Source organism: Podarcis liolepis (genome assembly GCF_965112155.1).
Source record: "Podarcis liolepis genome assembly, chromosome: 18".
NCBI lineage: Eukaryota > Metazoa > Chordata > Lepidosauria > Squamata > Lacertidae > Podarcis > Podarcis liolepis.
Genome location: NC_139572.1, coordinates 9192111 through 9214132, shown reverse-complemented (window position 1 = coordinate 9214132; position 22022 = coordinate 9192111). Strand labels below are relative to the sequence as shown.

General features: G+C 49.2%; 1 protein-coding gene across 1 annotated transcript; it reads right to left on the bottom strand.

Annotated features, from left to right (window-relative positions):
- Positions 1 to 1288: 1288 nt before the first annotated feature.
- CCDC124 (coiled-coil domain containing 124) lies at positions 1289 to 20212 on the bottom strand. The gene is made up of 5 exons (XM_083484208.1): positions 20105 to 20212; positions 17883 to 18059; positions 7622 to 7805; positions 6639 to 6753; positions 1289 to 3283 (listed from the first exon to the last, which is right to left on the bottom strand). The coding sequence occupies exons 2-5, from the start codon at positions 18039 to 18041 to the stop codon at positions 3079 to 3081; spliced, it is 663 nt and encodes a 220-aa protein (XP_083340334.1). The 5' UTR covers positions 18042 to 18059; positions 20105 to 20212; the 3' UTR covers positions 1289 to 3078.
- Between the last annotated feature and the right edge of the window lie 1810 nt (positions 20213 to 22022).

Here is a 22022-nt window from a genome sequence, read left to right as displayed (position 1 = left end):
CCACTCTTGATCTTGTCCACTCAGTCGGTGGGAGCCTGTCTTTGCATGCAGGGAAAGCAGCAGTTTTAACCCAGCCCTCCGCTGCTTTCGATGAAACCTAGGAATGGGTGAATATGGCTTTTTGAAGTGGTCTTGGCGCACCTGAGAGTTACGGGGCTTCCTCCAGATAGGGAGACCCAGCTCCCCCTAACTATTAGGAGCGTGATACATTTGGCTTCTAAAGGGTTAACTGTCCCCTTTCCAAGGCTTGCTGTTTTCCTGCTTTCTGTAAATGCTGCAATTACAGCTCCAGACCCCACCTAATTAGGAGGCCTGTTTCCCCCCAGGAAAGGCTCAGCAGAGCTAATGATAATTAGAAAGAGGCGTCTGGGGGATGTCTCTAGATGGGATCCTCTGGCTAAGCCTTTTGCTGCAGGGCTGAGAACCCCAGTTCATCCGTGGTGGGAGAGAGAGGCGTTGGTCAAGGTGGGCTTTTGTGTCCATTTACAGGCTGGAGAGCCTTTCAAAAGAACACAGAGTCATTTTGGACTCATCGCTGTCCATGGAGGCGCAGGTCAATTCTGCGCCCAGGGCTGCAGTCTACCAGCTGCATCTGAGACCCTACCAGCCTACATGCCCTGGCTATCTCCCACTTGGACTACTGCAATGAGTTCTCTGTGGGGCTGCCTTTGAAGGTGACTCAGAAACCACAGCTAATCCAGAATGCGGCAGCTAGGCGGGTGACTAGGAGTGGCTGCGGGGACCATATAATACTGGTCCCGAAAGACCGACGTTGGTTCCCAGTACATTTCTGAGCACAATTCAAGGTGTTGGTGCTGACCTTTAAAGCCCTAAACAGCCTTGGTCCAGTATATCTGAAGGAGCGTCTCCACCCCCATCGTTCAGCCCGGACACTGAGGTCCAGCTCCGAGGGCCTTCTGGTGGTTCCCTCCCTGCGAGAAGCCAAGTTACAGGGAACCAGGCAGAGGGCCTTCTCGGTGGTGGCTCCCACCCTGTGGAATGCCCTCCCACCAGATGTCAAAGAGAAGAAGAACTACCAGACTTTTAGAAGACATATTGAAGGCAGCCCTGTTTAGGGAAAGTGTTAATGTTTGATGCAGTTCCTTTGGCAGTTCCCTCACTGAGAGAAGTGAGGTTACAGGGAACCAGGCAGAGGGCCTTCTTGGTGGTGGTGCTCTCCCATCAGAATGTCAAGGAAATAAACAACTACATGACTTTTAAAAGACGTTAAAGAGATATCCAATTACACCACCTTTTGAAGAAGAAGCAGCAACAGAGGAAAATCAGATGATGGCACAGTTCAAACACTTTATTCCGTTTGGGAAGTTGGGTTTACAAATTTGGGGCAATATGTATATATATTTTTTTGTTTTTGTTTTTAATGCTGAAACTTTTCTCTGCAGAGAAGAGCGGCAACACTGGGGTATGTCCGGCGAATTGGGGTGGGGTGGGGCTCATAATTGTCCTTGGGGGCCAGATGGGATCACATCGAGCAAAAAGGGAAGGCCCTGGTGCTAAAAACTGGGGAGAGAGGAAGATGATACCCAGTTTGCGTACACACACACACATACAGAAAGATGGGTGTCCCCCGCTGCTCTGACACCCCCATCTGAAACTCAGCAAGCATTCCTGGATTTGGCAGAGGAAAGAGGGAAAAGGAACACGCTGTTTTTTGAGCGATCAGTTTGTGCCTTGGCAAGGCAAGAGCTCTGCCGCCACTGACCTGTGGCACAACAAGAACGAGGGAGGCTGTCCCCAATCATGCAAAGGCCTCCTCAACAACAGGAAGACGTCACCAAGTTGCACCTTGTTCCAAATTCCCCTGAGCAAGGAAAAACCTCATGCCAGAAGTGGAGCAGTGGTAAGGGGAGGCGAGATGAGGGGTGCATGCTCCCTGCAGATTTTAAAAGACCCCCCCAAAGAAACCCTCTGTTGTTAAGAGAGTCAAGAGAGGGGCGCCGATCGCACGGCAAGAATGCTCCCTCCTCCTCCTTACTCCCCCAGCCCCGAGTGCAATGCCAGCCCTCCTGACCCAAGAAGCTTATGGCTGCCAGATGAATCGGAGATGGAGGGACGTTTGCGGCCTTCCAGACACGACTGGACCCCCAGCAGCCAGCAGGGTCAATGGTCAGGGACAACAGTGGCAAAAGATGGAGGGCAGCAGTATCTGGAGGGATAGAGGCACTGAATAAACAAGCAGAGCAGGAACTAAGCGAGGGCGGCAAGTCCTGGCAAGGGGCAGCCTCGGCCTCCTCCTTACAGAGGGGGGCACCCTACGTTGGGCCGCGAGTAGAGGCTTGCAGGATTGGGGAGGGGGTGCGCGGCTGTTGCTGAACGGATCCTCTGCACCAAACCACCCTCCACAAACAGAGTAAAAGGCCAGTTTGGAAAACTGGAAGGCTAAGGAAGAACTCCTCTCCCTAAGGTGGCTAGCATGGCAAAGTGATCTGCCCCCGCTTTTTCTCGCTTCTGCAATGCTGGGGGTGGTATTTCTTTGTTGTTTCCCCTGCAAGGGCTTTCACGCCTGCCCCACTATCCAATCTTGGAAGACTTAATGACCTCTAAAGAAGAACTAGCTCCCGTCTTGAGATGCGACGTGGCAGAGCAAAGTGTTGCGCTTTGGGGGTTAGGAGGAGAAGGGGGTGGCACAGATTTTTGCTACGCCTGAGTCTCCCCCAGCCCCCCAATCCAAAGCACAAAGAGGCAGGTGAAGACAGCACCGTCCCAGAGAGAGGAAGAAGGTTAGGTACCCGGGGCAATCCCATCTGGCCCGGCAGGAAAGGTTTCGGAGCCAATTTGAGCCTGCTTGCGCAGGAGATCAGGAAACCCAAATTTAAGGGGCGTGTCTGGGGAGGGGGGAGGTTTTCGAGTCCAACGGGGGAGGTCAACGAAAGCAAGGGGGAATATTTAGTTGCACCTTAATTTTAATCCGTAGAGCGGAGCGTGGAGGGGACCACCGTGGCCTTGGCTGTTCTTGAAAGGCGGTTCAGTGTTGGGGGGCGGGAAAAGGAGGTGGTCTCTCTCTCTCTTTCTCCCTGCACCGCTTCCCACGCCCACACATGGGGGGCTTCACCAGTCTCATTTCTGGCTGTTGTAAGCCGTGTGCCGCTGGTTCATGGGGTTCTCGGGCGACTTCATCCACTCTTTCTTGAGGAGCTGCTTCAGCTGCGAGAGGCGCATGTTGGGATTCTCCTGCTTCAGCCGCGGCAGCTGGACCTCCTCAAAAGCCGTGAAGGCGGCCTTCATCCGGCGCTCGGGGTGGCGGTCCAGGTCGTCAGCAACGCTGGAGGTGGGGGGGAGAAATGAGAATCACAGATATGGCAGAACTGCAGAGCTGGAACCAAGGATTATCTAGTTACAAGCTTAGTGGATCAGGGGAATGCTGCATAGAATCATAGAGTTGGAAGAGACCCCAAGGGCCATCGAGTCCAACCCCCTGCCAAGCAGGAAACACCATCAGAGCACTCCTGACATATGGTTGTCAAGCCTCTGCTTAAAGACCTCCAAAGTAGGAGACTCCACCACACTCCTTGGCAGCAAATTCCACTGTCGAGCAGCTCTTACTGTCAGGAAGTTCTTCCTAATGTTTAGGTGGAATCTTCTTTCTTGTAGTTTGGATCCATTGCTCCGTGTCTGCTTCTCTGGAGCAGCAGAAAACAACCTTTCTCCCTCCTCTATGTGACATCCTTTTAGATATTTGAACATGGCTATCATATCACCCCTTAACCTCCTCTTCTCCAGGCTAAACATGCCCAGCTCCCTTAGCCGTTCCTCATAAGGCATCGTTTCCAGGCCTTTGACCATTTTGGTTGCCCTCCTCTGGACACGTTCCAGTTTGTCAGTGTCCTTCTTGAACTGTGGTGCCCAGAACTGGACACAGTACTCCAGGTGAGGTCTGACCAGAGCAGAATACAGTGGCACTATTACTTCCCTTGATCTAGATGCTATACTCCTATTGATGCAGCCCAGAATTGCATTGGCTTTTTTAGCTGCCGCGTCACACTAGTATACCGTATTTTCCGCTCTATAGGATGCACTTTTTCCCCTCCAAAAATTAAGGGGAAATGTGTACGCGTCCTATAGAGCGAATGCAAGCTGCGCGGCTAAGCCCAAAGCCAGAACAGGGAGACGGAGCGCTACAAAACCTATCCGGGAAGCCTCAAGCTTTTGGAGTGCAGCGGGAACTCGCACTGCGCTCCAAAGGCTTTGGGTCAGCGAAATGAACCCGAAGCCTTTGGAGCACAGCACAAGGTCCCGCTGCGCTCCAAAGGCTTTAGGGATCTTTGAGGCTGGTTGGGGGGGGGGAAAGCAGCGCTTCCCCCCACCGCCAGCCCCACAAGCTCAGGGGACAGAGGGAAGGCAGTGTGTCGCCTTTGCGCTGCTCCCCGACCTCTTTGAGGCTTTTCCCCGAGGAGGGAGAAAGGAATGACTGGCCATGTCAGCCCCTTCTCCCTCCTGGTTGAAAAGCCCACAGGAGCCGTGCGCTCCTTAAAGGGTGAGCGGCTCCTGTGGGCTTTTGCGGGAGATGGGGGAATTCCCCCACCTCCTGCAAAAGCAGGGAGAAGGTCTGGGAGAAGCGCACAGGCCTGTCCGCTGCTCCCAGAGCTGGGGCGGGGGGATCATATTTCCCCCCTTGATTTCCCCCTCTGAAAACTAGGTGTGCCCTATGGAGCGAAAAATATGGTAATTTGATTTCAACAAGACTTTTGACAAAGTCCCCTATGATATTCTTCGAGGAAGCTGGTGAGTTGAATGAAGGAACTGTTAGTGGGTTGATGGACCGAACCTAAAGGTAAAGGGACCCCTGACCATTAGGTCCAGTCGCAGACAACTCTGGGGTTGCAGCGCTCATCTCGCTTTACTGGCCGAAGGAGCCAGCATACAGCTTCCAGGTCATGTGGCCAGCAGGACTAAGCCGCTTCTGCCGAACCAGAGCAGCGCACAGAAACGCCGTTTACCTTCCCGCCAGAATGGTACCTATTGATCTACTTGCACTTTGACGTGCTTTCGAACTGCTAGGTTGGCAGTTCTCATTAATGAGAGTACTCATTAACGGTTCCCCATCATTCTGGGGAAAAGTGACCAGTTGGGTGCCGCGGGGATTTGTCCTGGGCCCGTTGTTGTTCAACGTCTTTATAAACAACCTGGATGAAAGAATTGAGGTGATGCTCATCCAATTTGCAGGTGGCACCAAACTGGGAGGGGGAGCTAATGCCGCAGAAAACAGAACCGGGATTTGAAATGACCTTAACAGTTCTATGATTCTATGATTTCAATACAGGAAAGGAGATTCCGAATAAAAATCAGGAAGAACTTTCTGACATTAAGAGCTGTTTGACTGTGGAATGGACTCCCTTGGGCGGTTGTGGACTCTCCTTCACTGAAGGGAAGGGATTTAAGCAGAGGTTGGGCGCTCATCTGTCAGGGATTCCTGCATTCGTAGAACAGTAGCATTGGAAGGGGTGCCATGGGTCATCTAGCAGTCCAACCCCCTGCAATTCAGGAATCTTAACTAAAGCATCCATGACAGCTGGTCATCTAAGCTGTGTTTAAAAACCTCCAAGGAAGGGGAATTCACAACAGCCCAGGGGAGTCAATTCCACAGTCAAACTCCTTTTACCCCCAGGAAGTTCTCCCCAATGATTTGCCAGAAACTTCTTTTTTGTCATTTGAATGCATCACTTCAGACCCTACTCTCCAGATCAGCAGGTAACAAACTTGCTCAGTCTTCCATAGGGCAGCCCTTTCGATATTAGAAGACGGCTGTCATATCACCTCTCAGCCTTCTCTTTCTCTGAATAAATTTAGCGACTTTTCCCCAGCTGGGTTCATCTCTGCCTCCCTCTTCTCCTGCTTCAGTTTCCAGCTCTCCTCCGCCCTTTTCGTGCCTCTTGTGCTTCTGGGAGACCAGCGGAGAGGGGAGCTTGTTGCAACAGGAGGGGGAGACTCCCTGGCATCTTCACCAGCCTGACCCATCTCTGCCTCCTGCCTCCCTCCTCTCCTGCTTCAGTTTCCACCTCTGATTCCGGACTTCCCTTGGGGGTTCCCCCAGCAGGTTCCTCCCACCACCTTTCTGCATCCAGTCAGTCCATGACAGCTGCCTAGGTCTCCTACCCTCATGGGTTTTCCCCAAGCAATCGGAGACTGCGCCTGTGCAAAACCAACCTCTCCTCCGCCCTTTTCATGCCTCTCCTGGTTTTGGGAGACTAGCAGGGAGGGGAGCTGGTTGCAACAGGAGGGGGAGACATCCATGACTCTTCACCAGCCGGACTCATCTCTGCCTCTTGGCCTCCCTCCTCTCCTGCTTCAGCTCCTGCCTCTGATTCTGGACTGCTCTCTGCCACAGACTCTCCCTGCTCACTAAGCCCTGTTGCCTCTTCAGCTTCCGCCATCTCCTCCTCCCAGTCTCGTCCCTCTTCTCCCCCTGACCACTCATGGTTGCCCCACCACCCCTCTCTGGACTCTGAGCCTTCCTCCCTTGGGGGGTTCGCTTCATGAAATCTGGCCCTTTGAAAAAAGTTTGGGCACCCCTGCTTTGGAGCATCTGACTGGCCCCTGTGAGGGCAGGATGCTGGACTAGACAGGCCTCGCTTTGTCCTCAGGACGCCTCCTAGGCTCTTAGCTCTCACGTGGATTACCTGAGCACCGCAATGGCATCCTCGATGGTCCGTGCCTCTACAGCGCCTTCCTCCAGGACCCTGCGGTTGATGTTCTCTTCCAAGGGCATCTCAAGGTGACTCTTCAGCTTCTCTCCTGGCAGAGAAGGGGGCAAATGGAACAACAGGTTAGCTGGAGGTCAACTTTTTTTAAAAAAAATGCAGCAGTACATTGCAGGGGACTGGACTGGACCATCCTCAGGGTCCATTCCAACTCCATCATTCTAACACACTGCATTCTGCGAGGCACTCTCTGCTCTGGATGTGGCTGTGGTCTAAACCAGTGTTCCCCAACCTTGGGCCTCCAGCTGTTTTTGGACTACAATTCCCATCATCCTTGACCACTGGTCTTGCTAGCGAGGGATGATGGGACTTGTAGTCCAAAAACAGCTGGAGGCCCAAGGTTGGGGGAACACTGGTCTAAACCACTGAGCCTCTTGGGCTTGCTCATCAGAAGGTTGGCAGTTTGAATCCCCATGACGGGGTGAGCTCCCGTTGCTCTGTCCCAGCTCCTGCCAACCTAGCAGTTCAAAAGCACACCAGTGAAAACAGATAAATAGGTACTGCTGTGGCGGGAAGGTAAACAGCATTTCTGTGTGCTTTGGCTTCCGTCAGTGTCCTCTTGCACCAGAAGCAGTTTAACCCTGCTGGCCACATGACCCGGAAAGCTGTCTGTGGACCAACGCCGGCTCCCTCGGCCTGAAAGCGAGATGAGCGCCACAACCCCATAGTCGCCTTTGACTGGACTTAACCGTCCAGTGGTCCTTTACCTTTTTTTACCTGGACTCCCAGCACCCGCTAGTTCAGGCATAAGCAAACTCCGGCCCTCTAGATGTTTGGGACTACAATTCCCATCATCCCTAGCTAACAGGACCAGTGGTCAGGGATGCTGGGAACTGTAGTCCCAAACATCTGGAGGGACGGAGTTTGCCTATGCCTGCGCTAGCCCATCATCTCCCACTCACCGGGTTCCCCGTTCTCCTTCTGCTGCTCTTTCCGGAGCACCTCGTCGATCTGCGCCCGGGTGACTTTGCCCGGGGGCAGCGGCTTGGGCGTCTTCCCCTTCAGCTTGGCATCTTCTTCTTCCAGGAGGCGCTGCAGCTCCTTCTTGCGCTCCACCTGCTCCAGGCGCCGTTTCTCGCGCTCTTCCTAAAGCAACCGGAGGGCGGGAGGGAGAGAGAGAAAACAGTCCAGTCCTCAGTCTAGAGCCAGTGTGGTGTAGTGGTTAAGAGCGGTGGACTCGTAATCTGGTGAACCGGGTTCGCTTCCCCACTCCTCCACCTGCAGCTGCTGGGTGACCTTGGGCCAGTCACACTTCTCTGAAGTCTCTAAGTCTCACTCACCTCACAGAGTGTTTGTTGTGGGGGAGGAAGGGAAAAGGAGATTGTTAGCCGCTTTGAGACTCCTTCGGGTAGTGATAAAGCGGAATATCAAATCCAAACTCTTCTTCTTCTTCATGATTCTGAATGAAGGATGGAGTTGAATAGGAGCACTGTGTTCTGCCTCATACGGAGTCAGAAACACTTGAGCTCAACATTGTCTACACTGGTTGGCAGCAATGGTTTCCGACTCAGGGGTCTTTCCCACCCCTAATCTGGTGATGCCTTTGGGGACTGAGACTGGGACAATTAGAATGCAAAGTCCAGTGTGAGAAACTCTGAAAAATAACTTAACCTTAAGCCTAGGTTACTGTCGTCGCCACAATGGAATGTCTAGGAGCCTTTTTTTTTGGCAACTGATTTTATTTTATTATTATTCATTTCATTTCTATACTACTTTCTATTTGAAAGAGAGAGAAAACCCTCAAAGCAGGTTTTCAACACATTAAAACTTCCAATAAAACAATCCAGAATAAAACAAATTCAGGAAAGTGTTTCAGATCCTTTGGCAGGTGACATTTTGCTTTCCCCGTATTTATTTACCTACTTAATTTATAGAGCTGCCCCATAGCAGAAGAGCTCTAGGAAGGCAGGGTGGTGTAGGGGTTAGAGTGTCAGACCTGGGGGATGAGGGTTCAAATCCCCACTCAGTCCTGGAGCTCACTGGGCGACCCTGGAGTCAGTTCCAGCCTCTTAGCCCACCTCACAGGGTCGTTGTCGGGATTAACGGAGGAATGGGGTGAACCATGTACTCCTTGGAGAAAAAGGTGAGAGATAAGAAAGCTGGAGGGGCCAGCCAGGTGGTGATGCCAGTTGCACGCCTGGCGCCCAGAGATCTCCATGTGGCTGTAACTGAACCAGCGCCAGTCGCAAAATGCGCCTGTGCCTGGGGAATTTTGAGCACTGCCACTGAGCTATGGCCCTCCCTCTGTGCATGGACTACAAGTCCCATAACTCCCAGCCAGCCTGGCTGCATGATACCAGGGAGGATGGTATCTGTAAGCCCAAAACATCTGAAGTTTGGGGGAAGTTGGCCTGCAATACAAGCCTTCCTAAATAATCAAAGACAGCAATCCATTCAACGATTCGTCAAGAAGCGCAGCTAAGCCCAAGATCAACGGCGCAGAAAGCCCAACATGCCCGTTAACACCTCCCAACTGGCCAAGGTGGTACAGAAAGCAATTTGCGCTTTGGATCTTTGGTCAATAGCAATCAACAAATCTAAAAGCCCAGGAGATGCGTTAAGACCAGGAGTCAATAAGACCAGAGTCTCTTTCGAAATGGAAAAGCCGCGGCCCCCGTACACATTGCCCAGATGAGCCATCAGATCATTTAACATTTGAAGATTCAGAAGCAGATGAAAGAAAGGTCTTCCCCTCTGTGGCGGAGAGTTGAACTGAGGAACTCTCCGCCACAGGAGGCAGTGATGGCCATGACTTTGAGAACAGCAGAAGCAGCCAGGAAGAGAGGAGTGGAGTTCAGGGATATATTAAAAAAAAAAAGCTGTGTGCCCTTGTTTTATATTATTATTATTAATATTATTATTTGTATTATTATGCTCTACACCTGCAGGTCTCTGGGAGGTTCACAATATAAAATCACATAGTTATAATATAATAATAACAAGAATTTATTATTTATACCCGAACCCAATTGGCTGGGTTTCCCCAGCCACTCTGGGCAGCTTCCAACCAAATATTAAAATACAGTAATGCATCAAACATTAAAAGCTTCCCCAAAGGGGGCTGCCTTCAGATGTCTTCTGAAAGTTTGGTAGTTCTTTTTCTCTTTGACATCTGGTGGGAGGGTGTTTCACAGGCAGGGCGCCACCACCGAGAAGGCCCTCTGCCTGGTTCCCTGCAACTTGGCTTCTCGCAGTGAGGGAACAGCCAGAAGGCCCTCGGAGCTGGACCTCAGTGTCCGGGTAGAACGATGGGGGTGGAGACGCTCCTTCAGATATACAAATAATCATATCTATATCTATCTATGTTATAATACAAACAATTTGAGCGCTTTACATGGTTTTTTTGTACTTTGCAGTATTTGTAGTTTTGTATGTTTCATTTTATGCACTGTGATTTGCCATTTTTTTTAATTGATCATAGTTTAGCAATTCTTTATTGTAACTGCTAGGTGCAAATTGTTTAAGCGTTATTTATTAATACGTATTTAATTTTACTGCTTACTATTATACTCTAATGGATGATGGAATGATGCATAACTTGATATACAGCAAGTTGTGTGGGTTTTTGAAGTTATGTTTTTATTAATATTTTTTTTATATTAGATCTATGGTCTGCCTGAAACCGTGGAAAGCTGCTGGCAGACAGTGTGGGCAATACTGGGCTAGACAGACGCCAATGGATCTGGCTCAAGGTGTGGCAGCTGGCCTTATAGGTTCGCATCCCATTAAAGATTTGAGAATGTCTCAAAACGGCATCGTGCTCAAACTTAATGGCGGAGGAGAAATTGGCTGTTCTGGCCGAGGCTGAATCCTCACCAGAAAGAGGAAGGTGCTCTTGCATAATAAATAATAATAATAATAATAATAATGTAATGGGTATGAGTTACTCGTGCGTAAACTGGTGCCTTTCTCGGTTAATTTGCCTTGTAAAACTTTCTGACTGCACAGATCCTTCTCATCGTGGCTGCCTCAGTCACTGGCAGAATCCGCCAGTGGGCGTTTCTTGAACCTCTTCCAACATAAAAGTTGTTTGACACCCAGTCTCCTCCTCCTCTCACTGCGCGGGAGTCTTCTGCGCAGGGAAGGCGTGGGTAGCGGAGGACCTGGGCTCTCCTCACTGATGTCCAGTGAAGAGTCCTGGAGCCCTCTCTCCAATTCCCCCGTCTGCCCCCCTTTATCCCTGGTGTTGCGCTGATTGGCTTCCCCCTCTACTGAGCTGTTTCTCCCCCTGCTGCTGGGTCCTTCGCCAGCATCATCTGGGAGCCTTCCCTTCACCTCTCGCTCCGATGTCAGTTCCCTGACAAATAATAATTTTTTTATTTATATCCCGCCCTCCCCAGCCGAAGCCGGGCTCAGAGCGGCTAACATCAAATGTATAACACATTAACAAAAAATCAGACAATCAATTAAAATACATCCTCAAATCAAATCAGGATCAGAATAAAATCCAATTGGATGGCAACCCGCAGATTAGGGTTGGGGACCTTAAATGCTCACCAGGCTCAACTGTTTGTGCTGAACTTATATGGGCCTGTGAGAAAAATTGGGAGGCCACTTTCATGCAAGTTCTTATGAAAGGGGAGAGGGAGTCAGGCTGCGCCCTGACCAAAGGCCTGGCAGAACAGCTCCGTCTTGCAGGCCCTGCAGAAAGATGTCAAGTCCCACAGGGCCCTAGTCTCTTGTGACAGAGCGTTCCACCAGATCGGGGCCACAGCCGAAAAAGCCCTGGCTCTAGGCTGAAATGACTGGCAGAATCCGAGATTTGGGAGAAGAAACAATGGAAGAGGACTGGAAAAAATTTAAGGACTACTTACAAAAACAATATAAGTTGTATGAATGTTAAGAACTTGCACGACTCAAAAAAAAACTTCAGCTCCAGCAAATAGATTTTGTGAAACAGAAAATTAAGCCATAAGTAAGAAAAGGTCGAAATTTAAAGCAATATTATGTTTAAATTTAAGGTATGAGTAACTGATAAAAACTACTTTAAATTTAGAAGTATAACATTTGAAAAGTACAAAATAAGGTATGAAACAAGGTAATAATTTGCTGATATTTTTATTATAAATAATGCAGGGTAAAGGAGATGTGAGGAAGTCCAGTTAGTTATATAAAAAAATGTTTTGAATGGCTGGGTTTTTTTTCTTTAATTTTTTCTTTTTCCTTTTTTATTTCTTCTTTTCTATATTGATTGTTGGTGTACTTGTTCTGGTTTTCTTGTTTGTTATTTCTTTGGTGAAGGGATTTTGTATGTACATTTCTTACTGTGTATTTAAAAATTTAATAAAATATTAAAAAAAAAAAAAAGCCCTGGCTTTAGTTGAGGCCAGCCTAACCTCTCTGTGGTCTGGGACCTTCAGGATGTTTTTGTTTGAAGACCGTAAGGTTCTCTGTGGGGCATACCAGGAGAGGCGGTCCCGTAGGCACGAGGGTCCTAGGCCGCATAGGGCTTTAAAGGTTAAAACCAGCACCTTAAACCTGACCCTGTACTCCACAGGGAGCCAGTGCAGCTGGTATAGCACCGGGTGAATGTTGTCCCGCAGCAAGGACCCCAGAAGGAGTCTCGCCGCAGCATTCTGCACCCGCTGGAGTTTCTGGGTCAGTCTCAAGGGCAGCCCCACGTAGAGCGAGTTACAATAATCCAGCCTGGAGGTGACTGTCGCGTGGATCACAGTGGCTAGGAAGCAGAGAGAGCGAGATCATGGAATTATAGAGCTCAAAGGGACCCCCCAAACCCATCTAGTCCAACCTCCTGCCACACAGAAGATGGAAGTGTTGGGGGCAGGGAGGGAGAGAGAGGATGGAAACAGACAGAGAACACTCTGCATCCCTGGAGCCAGCGGGTTCGTGTCACCATGGAAGCGTGATCAAATTAACCAGCTGGTCTGATCCAAAGGATGCGTCCCGCCCCAGGGGACAGGTCGATGTCACAGAGATGCAGGGCTGAAACCGGAACCTCGCCGAGACGGGAGCAACGCCGCCCTTGGTCTGGCGCAGTTTCAAGGCTCCCGAATTACGGAGGTGCCTTTAATTAAGCTCTCCGGTCCTCCCCCTTGGGACCTTCCGTGTGCAAAGCAAGCGTCCTTGCCACCCCTTTCTCCCCTCGCCACCCCACAAAAGGGAAACGAGACACTATAGGATTCATCCAAAGCGACAGAAGAGAGGGACAAAACTGCTCTGTGATTCCAAAAGCTCTCAAACCAGCTAGAGAGATCTATCCATTGCTGCCGCCTCCTGGGCAGAAGGGAGAAGTGCCCCTTCGCCGAATGGAGCGTGAAAGGTGTTGTCTGCCTGCTCTAGAAGACGCCAGCGTCTACCCAAGTAACACAGACCATTGGGTCACCTGGCTCACCTATTGGCTAGCACTGGTTGGCAGCAGCAGTTGCGGAGGGGGGGGGTCTTCCCCAGCCCTTCCAGGAGCCACTGCAGAATGAACCTGGGGGCACATGCAGGTTCTCTGCTCTTGAGCTCCGTCCCATCCCCAAAAGATAAAACAAGATTCTATCTAGTCCTCGTGGTTATAATAATAATAATAATTTATAATGGGGACCTGCCTAAGCTAGATGGCTTTCAGGCAAAATTTCTACGATCTCTGCTGCAGGTACCCAACTGTGTCCACAACTCCATACTTCTGTTAAAGGTAAAGGGACCCCTGACCATTAGGTCCAGTCGTGGACGACTCTGGGGTTGCGGCGCTCATCTCGCTTTACTGGCCGAGGGAGCCGGCGTACAGCTTCTGGGTCATGTGGCCAGCATGACTAAGCCGCTTCTGGCGAACCAGAGCAGCGCACGGAAACGCCGTTTACCTTCCCGCCAGAACAGTACCTATTTATCTACTTGCACTTTGATGTGCTTTCGAACTGCTAGGTTGGCAGGAGCAGGGACTGAACAAAAGGAGCTCACCCCGTCGCGGGGATTCAAACCACCGACCTTCTGATCGGCAAGTCCTAGGCTCTGTGGTTTAACCCACAGCGCCACCCGCGTCCCTTATACTTCTATTAGAAGCTGGTGAATACCCAATTTTAACTAAAGCATGGTTGGCTGCCCTAAAACATTGGCTCAGGATTTCAGTGTTTGATCTAGGGAAGGGTTTGTACCAACACCTGACCAATGAGGAGGCAGAAAACCATGGCTAGAAAAGCCACCTCTATTGGTCTGTCACCCCCCCCCAACTTTATTCCCTTGGTTATGAAGGCGCCCTAAAGACGTTAAAGCAAAGATTATGGGTTCATACACACAGTGACTTGCGATCTCAATTACACACAGTCTGTAGTCCGCTGGCAGTAGGAGTATAATATGGGCATGTCTTTAAATTAACACCCTACATTAAAAACCTGATAATACCAAATTATCGAAGGTTATTCTTCAAAGCCAGACTAAATGCATTTCCTTCTGCAGTGTTGGATGGCAGGTTGAGAGGAATTCCCTATCAGGACAGACTTTGCTTGTCAAGATATCGGTTCTATAAAACATATTTTGCTGCACTGTGCGAAATATGAGCAAGCCAGGGCTGAACTGATACTACCCTTGCTGGTACCGTTCCCAGGAAAATCAGAGGCTCGCTATGTCAGGTTCCTACTGGAAGACCGGACAAATGCTAGAACATAGGCAGTGGTGAAGTTTTTATCGGTGGTTGCAAGAACCAATGATCCCTATCTTTAAGTCTGAACAAAATGCTTGTTTAACCTGGAGGTAGGCTGTCTGAATTGTGCATTGCTTTGTAACGATTTGTTGGGTCTCTGGGCCGTAATAAAGATTGATTGATTGATTGAATAATTTATACCCAACCCATCAGTCTGCATTTCCCCAGGCACTCTGGGGAACAGATCACACTCCCAACAGATCACAATAAAACATCAAAAACTTCTCTATGCAGGGCTGCCTTCAAGTGACTTCTAAAAGTCAGATAGTTGTTTATTTCCTTGACATCTGAAGTGAAGGTGCTCCACAGGGCGGGCGCCACCACCGAGAAGGCCCGCTGCCTGGTTCCCTGTAACCTCACTTCTCGCAGGGAAGGAACCACCAGAAGGCCCTCGGCACTGGACCTCAGTGTTCGGGCAGAACGATGGGGGTGGAGACACTCCTTCAGGTATACAGGGCCGAGGCCGTTTAGGGCTTTAAAGGTCAGCACCAACACTTTGAATTGTGCTTGGAAATGTACTGGGAGTCAATGTAGGTCTTTCAGGACCGGTGTTCTATAGTCCCGGCAGCCACTCCCAGTCACCAGTCTAGCTGCTGCATTCTGGATTAGTTGTAGTTTCCGGGTCACCTTCAAAGGTATAAACAAAGGGCCTGGATTAAATTGGGATCGTAGCAAGTTGCTGGACACCAATGCAGGCTATCCGTGCATCTAGGCCTGTGTTGGTTACACTGGCTGGCAGCAGCTCTCCAGGGTGTTTTGCAGGGGCAACCCAGCCAGATGTTCAGGGTATAAGTATATTATTATTGTTATTATTATTATTATTATTATTATTATTATTAGTGGTGGTGGTGGTATTAAGGGACATGGGTGGCGCTGTAGGTTAAACCACAGAGCCTAGGACTTGCTGATCAGAAGGTCGGTGGTTCGAACTCCCGTTGCTCGGTCCCTGCTCCTGCCAACCTAGCAGTTCGAAAGCACGTCAAAGTGTAAGTAGATAAATAGGTACCGCTCTGGTGGTAAGGTAAATGGCGTTTCCGTGCGCTGCTCTGGTTCACCAGAAGTGGCTTAGTCATGCTGGCCACATGCCCCGGAAGCTGTATGCCGGCTCCCTCGGCCAGTAAAGTGAGATGAGCGCCGCAACCCAAGAGTCGGCCATGACTGGACCTAATGGTCAGGGGTCTCTTTACCTTTACCTTTTTAGTTGTGGTATTATTATACCTGGGGATTGCAGCAGGGACCTTTCACACACCCAAAGGAGGCACTCTACCTGTGAGCTACAGGCCTTGGCTGGGGTGTTAGGGGAGAGATAGTACTTATGGCAGGGGACATGTTCTGCTCCTCCTGGGGTTGTTTTCCCACCTGCATTCAGCATTCACCTGTGGCTCCTGGAAGCTGTCAGCAGGCGACAGCGGCCACAATCCCAGAATGGCTTCGACTGGCCGGCTGAACCAGGTAAGGGGAGCCGATGGATCTCAGACCCTCGGCGAGTTAGGGGCTTCCCCTGCATGCGAAGACAGGCTCTGGTGGACGGAATGGACGAGATCAAGAGTGGGCCCCGTGGTCAAGAAGGCGGTTTCTGCCCGTGCTGTAGAGGGACGTGAGGGGCCAATGGGGCTGGGATCCTATCTAGAAGGAAAACTATCACCCCAAATCTCTGCTGCGTTGTGGGATATATTTAGGAGGAGAAAAGGCTCAGGAGAAAACTCTACACAAATCCACAGTGGAGACACTAAGGCGGTTGGGTAGCGCCTTGTACGCCTCCTTCTGGCAACTCCTGCAGCCAAGCTGGTGCCAAATGTCTTGCTTTCCGTTCCTTTGGACCCCATCAGTGAGGCTGAGAGGGCGTCTTAATGTCTGGGCAGCCCAGGACACACCCACGGCCCAGGCTTTGTCGCCCCAGGAAGGCCATATCAGTGCTGCTAGCCCGGCAAAAACAACACAGGAGGCAGCAGTCACAGGCTTCAGGTGAAGAAAGGGTGACACACCCCAGATCGGATCCTGCCCTTCCAGATTCCAGAGAAGTGATTAAGCCCTGAAACGCTCAGAAGGAGGAAGTCAGCCCGGTCAGAAGAGTCACAAAACCACATTACTTGTCTCATGTTGCGCAATCCAGAGAGTGTTTGATCTCCTTAGGAATGCCAGAAGATGCCCACCGACTCCAAGGTTGCCCATGATGGAGTGGGGATTCGAACTCTGATCTCGAACTCTGGGGCAGCTTAAAAAATTTGTTGGTAAATAAATAAGGGGAAGGCAAAATGCCACTTAAAGGAGGATCTAAAAGATTCTTGAAGCTTGGATTTGTTTTAGTCTGGATTTGTTGTTTGAATGCGTTGTCAACTGCTTTGAGGCACCCCCCCCCCCCATTTAAAGTGGCGCATGCTCTGGTTATCTCGGACTACTGCAATGCGCTCTATGTGGGGCTACCTTTGAAGGTGGCCTGGGAACTGCAATTAATCCAGAATGTGGCAGCTAGACTGGTGACTGGGAGCAGCAGCCGAGACCACATAACACCGGTCTTGAAAGACCTACATTGGCTCTCAGTACATTTCCAAGCACAATTCAAAGTGTTGGTGTTGACCTTGAAAGCCCTAAATGGCCTCAAAGGCCCGGTATACCTGAAGGAGCATCTCCACCCCCATCGTTCAGCCCGGACACTGAGGTCCAGCTCCGAGGGCCTTCTGGTGGTTCCCTCAATGCGAGAAGCCAAGTTACAGGGAACCAGGCAGAGGGCCTTCTCGGTGGTGGCTCCCACCCTGTGGAACGCCCTCCCACCAGATGTCAAAGAGAAGAACTACCAGACTTTTAGAAGACATATTGAAGGCAGCCCTGTTTAGGGAAAGTTTTAATGTTTGATGCATTACTGTATTTTAATTTTTGTTGGAAGCTGCCCAGAGTGGCTGGGGAAGCCCAGCCAGAAGGGGAGGGTAGAAATAATAAATAATAATAATAATAATAATAATAATAATAATAATAATAATAATAATTATAGAAATGAAGCGAATAATAAAAAAAAGTTTTAAAAAAGTAAAAAAAGAAGAACTTGTGGGTTCTTATGACATATTTTGTGTTTTCATTTTGCGGTTTCCTGCTGCAGCCGCTCTGAGAACAGCAGGTATAGGGCGGCATACAAATTTAACAAACAATAACAAAACAATAAGGAACATTTTCATTCCTATGCCGCTTTGTATTTTAAAGAAAAACAATAACCCTGAAGCAGTTGACAACACTTGAAAACATCAAATCAAACCATTTGGAACGAAACGAATTCAAGCTTCCGGCCGAGAATATTTCAGAGCCTTCTCTCAGTGGCGTTTGGCTTTGCCCGTATTTATTTCCCGACTTAATTTATACAGCTAATTTAATAAAAAACGAATCAAAAAGGCGCCTAGACATTCTGCTGTGGCGACCGCAAGCTCGGTTTAAGGTGCATATACGCTCTGCTCCTCTTCCCTTTGCAACCTGGCAGAGAGTTTTTGGGGGACCCCCGTCCCCCCACTTCCGGCCAGCCCCTCCCCGCTCACCTTCCTCTGCTCCTTCCTCATGACGTGTTTGTCCTCGTCTTTCCAGAAGGCATCTTCCAGCTCTTTCTGCTTCTTGGCATCAGCGGCTGCCTTGGCTTCCGCCTTCCTCGCCCGGGCGGCTGCCGACTTGGTGTTCTCCCCTTGGAACTTTTTGGGCATCCCTCAGGGTCCTCTGGCCTGGCGGGGGGGGGAGGAGGGGGCAAAAGAGGGGTTTGCAAACGTGATTTTTGTTTTATTTGCAATTTTGCACTCAGAGTGACCGTAAAAGCAAAGCCACGGAGATGTTAGGTAAGGTAAAGGGACCCCTGACCATTAGGTCCAGTTGCGGCCGACTCTGGGGTTGCGGCGCTCATCTCGCTTTATTGGCCGAGGGAGCCGGCATACAGCTTCCGGGTCATGTGGCCAGCAGGACTAAGCCGCTTCTGGCGAACCAGAGCAGCGCACGGAAATGCCGTTTACCTTCCCGCCGGAGTGGTACCTATTTATCTACTTGCACTTTTGGCATGCTTTCGAACTGCTAGGTTGGCAGGAGCAGGGACCGAGCAACGGGAGCTCCCCCCGTCGCGGGGATTCTGCAATGCAGAAATCTCAGCTCATGCCTCCATGACAGGTGACCATCTAACCTCTGCTTAAAAACCTCTGAGGAAGGTGTAACTATAGTTACAGGCTGCATACACACCCCATATTTGAGGCACTTGATCCCACACACCCCGCCTCCCCTCCCTGAATCATTTGAAAACAGCTGGAGGTCTTTGGGAAGTGGAACCACTTAATGGTCTTCTCTGCTTGTGGCAGCCATTGTAACCATGAAATCAGAGGGTTGGGTCCCCCCAGGGTCATCCAGTCCAACCCCCCTGCAATTCAGGAATCTCAGCTCATGCCTCCATGACAGCTGGCCATCTAACCTCTGCTTAAAAACCTCCGGGGAAGGTGATGTGCTGTGTGGCTTTAAATGTTATTTTTACAGACACGCCATGGGCCACCAGTGATCTCCAGACCACAATTTTGGGACCTTTGATCTAAAGTACACGACTTTGCTCCAAGGATCCCTTGCATTTTAACCTGTATTTTAAATTGTTTTTTCCCCCTATTATGTTTTTACTGTAATTTTACTGGTGTTAGCCGCCCTGAGCCTGGCTCTGGCCGGGGAGGGCGGGGTATAAATAAAATTTATTATTATTACTATATATAAAATATATACCACACTTCATCCAAAGATCTCAGGGCAGTTCGCAGTATAAAATGCAAGATAAAACACAAGTAAATAGTTAAACTCAAACAATTTTATGGAGTGTCTGTACACAGCTACAGTTTGTGTGTAATAATGCTAAAAAATCTTGCAACACTGCTATATATACAGTTCAGGGGCGTGCAAACTACGATCCGAGAGGACGTGCATGCAAACATGGTAAAGCAACTTATTTCCAAAGACTAGACAACGGAAAGTGACCACCAGGCGATTGAAAATAAAACTTAAAAACTACCTAAAATACAATTAGGGGATTAAAAACAAAATTAAGGTGATGTAGGTAGACTGCTAGAATTAAATAAAAAATGTGGAAAATTTTCTTTAAGAAGGGAAATATTTTGTGGGTTATTTAAAAATATATATCATGGTCATGTTAAAACGTATGCAGGACTTGAAGCAAAGCAAAAGATGAGAAATAGTAGTTTAATAAGTTTGAATTAATGTATATAATGGGTAAAATGTAAGTAATACAGCAGCTTTATACAGTAAGGAAAGAACACCATGGAAAGGGTGGCTGGGAGAAGAGAGATTTGTTCTGAGTGTTGCCTAAAAGAATTTGCAAAATCTGATAATTTAGTAACAAAAAAAATATCAAAATTTAAGAGCTGTATGCAAAAGTATGCCAAACGCACAAGAGCACTTTCACAATTAATAACAATAATAATAATAATAATGTGATTTGAGGATACAGAAGTAGCAGCTGGCACGAAGTAAACAAAGGGCTTGATTTATTTATTTTTAAAGGGCACATTCAATGGGAGATTAATAAGAAAAGCTAATAAAATGCATTGCAAGGCTGGAGATATTTCTATTCTTCTCTCTCCTCCGTCTCCTTTCTCTCTTTCCACCCCATGGCTTTGGGGGGGTCTCCCCCTTCCCCTCCCCCCTGAAGGCCGCCCCTTGCCCCATAATAAGACGGGGAGGGGGGTCTCGCAATCCCCTGCCATCCTGCCCCACCCAGCCCTCCCCTTACCTGCCGCCTCCACCTCCGGCCGTCGCAGCCTTTGTCCGTCACGCCCCCGCCTCCCTTTTCGAAAGCCACCCCTCCATGGGGCGCGGAAAAGGAGGGGGATAGTCTCGCCGCCGCCGCCGCCATTTTTGTTGAGGGCGGTTTCCATGTTTGTTGAGGGCAAAGCCAGCATTTTCCCCCTCCCCTCCATTCCCCAATTTTTTGTTCCCCTGCCTTTTCTTCGCTTCCTCACGGCAGACCGGAGGGCCAGAGATGTGTGGGGAAGGAAAAGAAAGAAACGCCCCCCCTCCCCAGTTCTTCAGCGGCATTTTGCATTCATGTTGCCCAATACAAAGATGGCGTCGGCCACGACGCGGAAGTGCCCGGGAGCAAAAGGGAGCAGTGTGCCCACTACGAAGATGGCCGCCGGCTCCTCACGTGAAAGCGTGACGTGCTCCAAGATGGCGCCTGCGCTCACACTCTATTGGCTTTTCTTATCTCTATGGGTGAATCCAAGATGGCTGCGGGACCTCGCCCGATGCAAACATGGCGGCAACCGCCTTCACGCTGCCCTTTGCCATGATGGCCGACCCGTCGCCTTGGAAACGGCTGTCTTAGGGCCTAAGAAGCTTTGTGTACGTTTTTATGTTGTGTTCAATGTAATGTTTTTCTTTTGTGTTTTTGTCTGTGTGTTATAAGAGGAAACTAATAAACTTTTTTTGGGGGGGGGAAGCTTTGTGTAAGGGCAGCGCCCGCCACAAAGATGGCGGATTCGGCTTCAAAAGCCACATTGGTTTATTATGATTTCCAAAAGTCTCGTTTTTTGTTTGTTTTTTAATGGCAAACCCGAGACCACAGGAAAAAGAAAACAAAAAAGGCGACAGGGCGAAAGCAAGGAAGGTTTGGGGCTCAGGAATGGAAAGCAGCCCCCAGCATTGGCAATACTAACAGACTTGTTGCAGCTGGACCCAAATGGGTCTTACTTCTGAGTAGTCACGCACAGGGATTGCATTGCAAGGCTGCAACCTTCAATGCACTTTGGGTTGCAATTTTAGGACAGCTTATGAAGTTTAGCTAATTGGTCCCCCCTTAAAAAAAAAATAAAAAAATCCCCAACCCAATCATCTAAATTTATGAAGGGGTGGGAAAAGGTCTGAAAGACCAGTTTTAATTTCAGGTGCTTTTTCCTCCATCACATCCCTGCAAACTTCAGCACGTTTGCGAGAATAATAAAACAACGAACAAAGTTCAAATCTCAAATTATCCTGATTTGCAAACTGAAACCACATACACATCTCCATTCGCCACAATCCATAATAATAATAATAATAATAATAATAATAATAATAATAATGGTGATGGTGATTGTTGTTGTTGTTTTATTTGTACCCCTCCCATCTGATTGAGTTACTTTGGGCGGCTTCCAACATATATAAAAACATATATAAAAACATAATTAAAAAGCTTCCCTATCCATATTTACTGAAACCGGCAGTTACCCGGGTTAGTGGATCGTGCTCCATTACAGATCCACCAAATAAATAAGTGACGCAGTAGGTTTCTGCCTCCCACCAAATCCGCCTCCTCATTCTGGCTAATAATAACAGTTTTAATAATAATTTTCTTATTTCTATGCCGCTTGTCTGCCTGGGTTGGCCCAGCGGGATGTCCAGTCTTGCTCATGTATTTGAATTGCTGACCAGTTAGCAGCTTCCCACAATTCCTTGCCAGCAGCCATTTTCTGCCCTCCTGTGCCAGCCCAAGACATTTTGGCGCCTGAGGCACACCACAAAATATGTGCGGAAAGATCTACAGTGGTGCCTCGCAAGACGAAATTAATCCGTTCCGCGAGTCTCTTCGTCTTGCGGTTTTTTCGTCTTGCAAAGCATGGCTATTCGCGGCTTAGCGGCTTTAAGAAAAAGGAAACAAACTCGCAAGAACT

Bases quoted from the DNA above. Each gene is read 5' to 3' on its own strand.
- CCDC124 (XM_083484208.1), bottom strand. From the start codon at position 18,041: ATGCCCAAAAAGTTCCAAGGGGAGAACACCAAGTCGGCAGCCGCCCGG. The intron at 6,754-7,621 runs GTGAGTGGGAGA...CTTCTCTGCCAG, and splicing joins GAAGGAGAACGGGGAACCCG to GAGAGAAGCTGAAGAGTCAC. The intron at 3,284-6,638 runs GTAATCCACGTG...CCCCACCTCCAG, and splicing joins GATGCCATTGCGGTGCTCAG to CGTTGCTGACGACCTGGACC.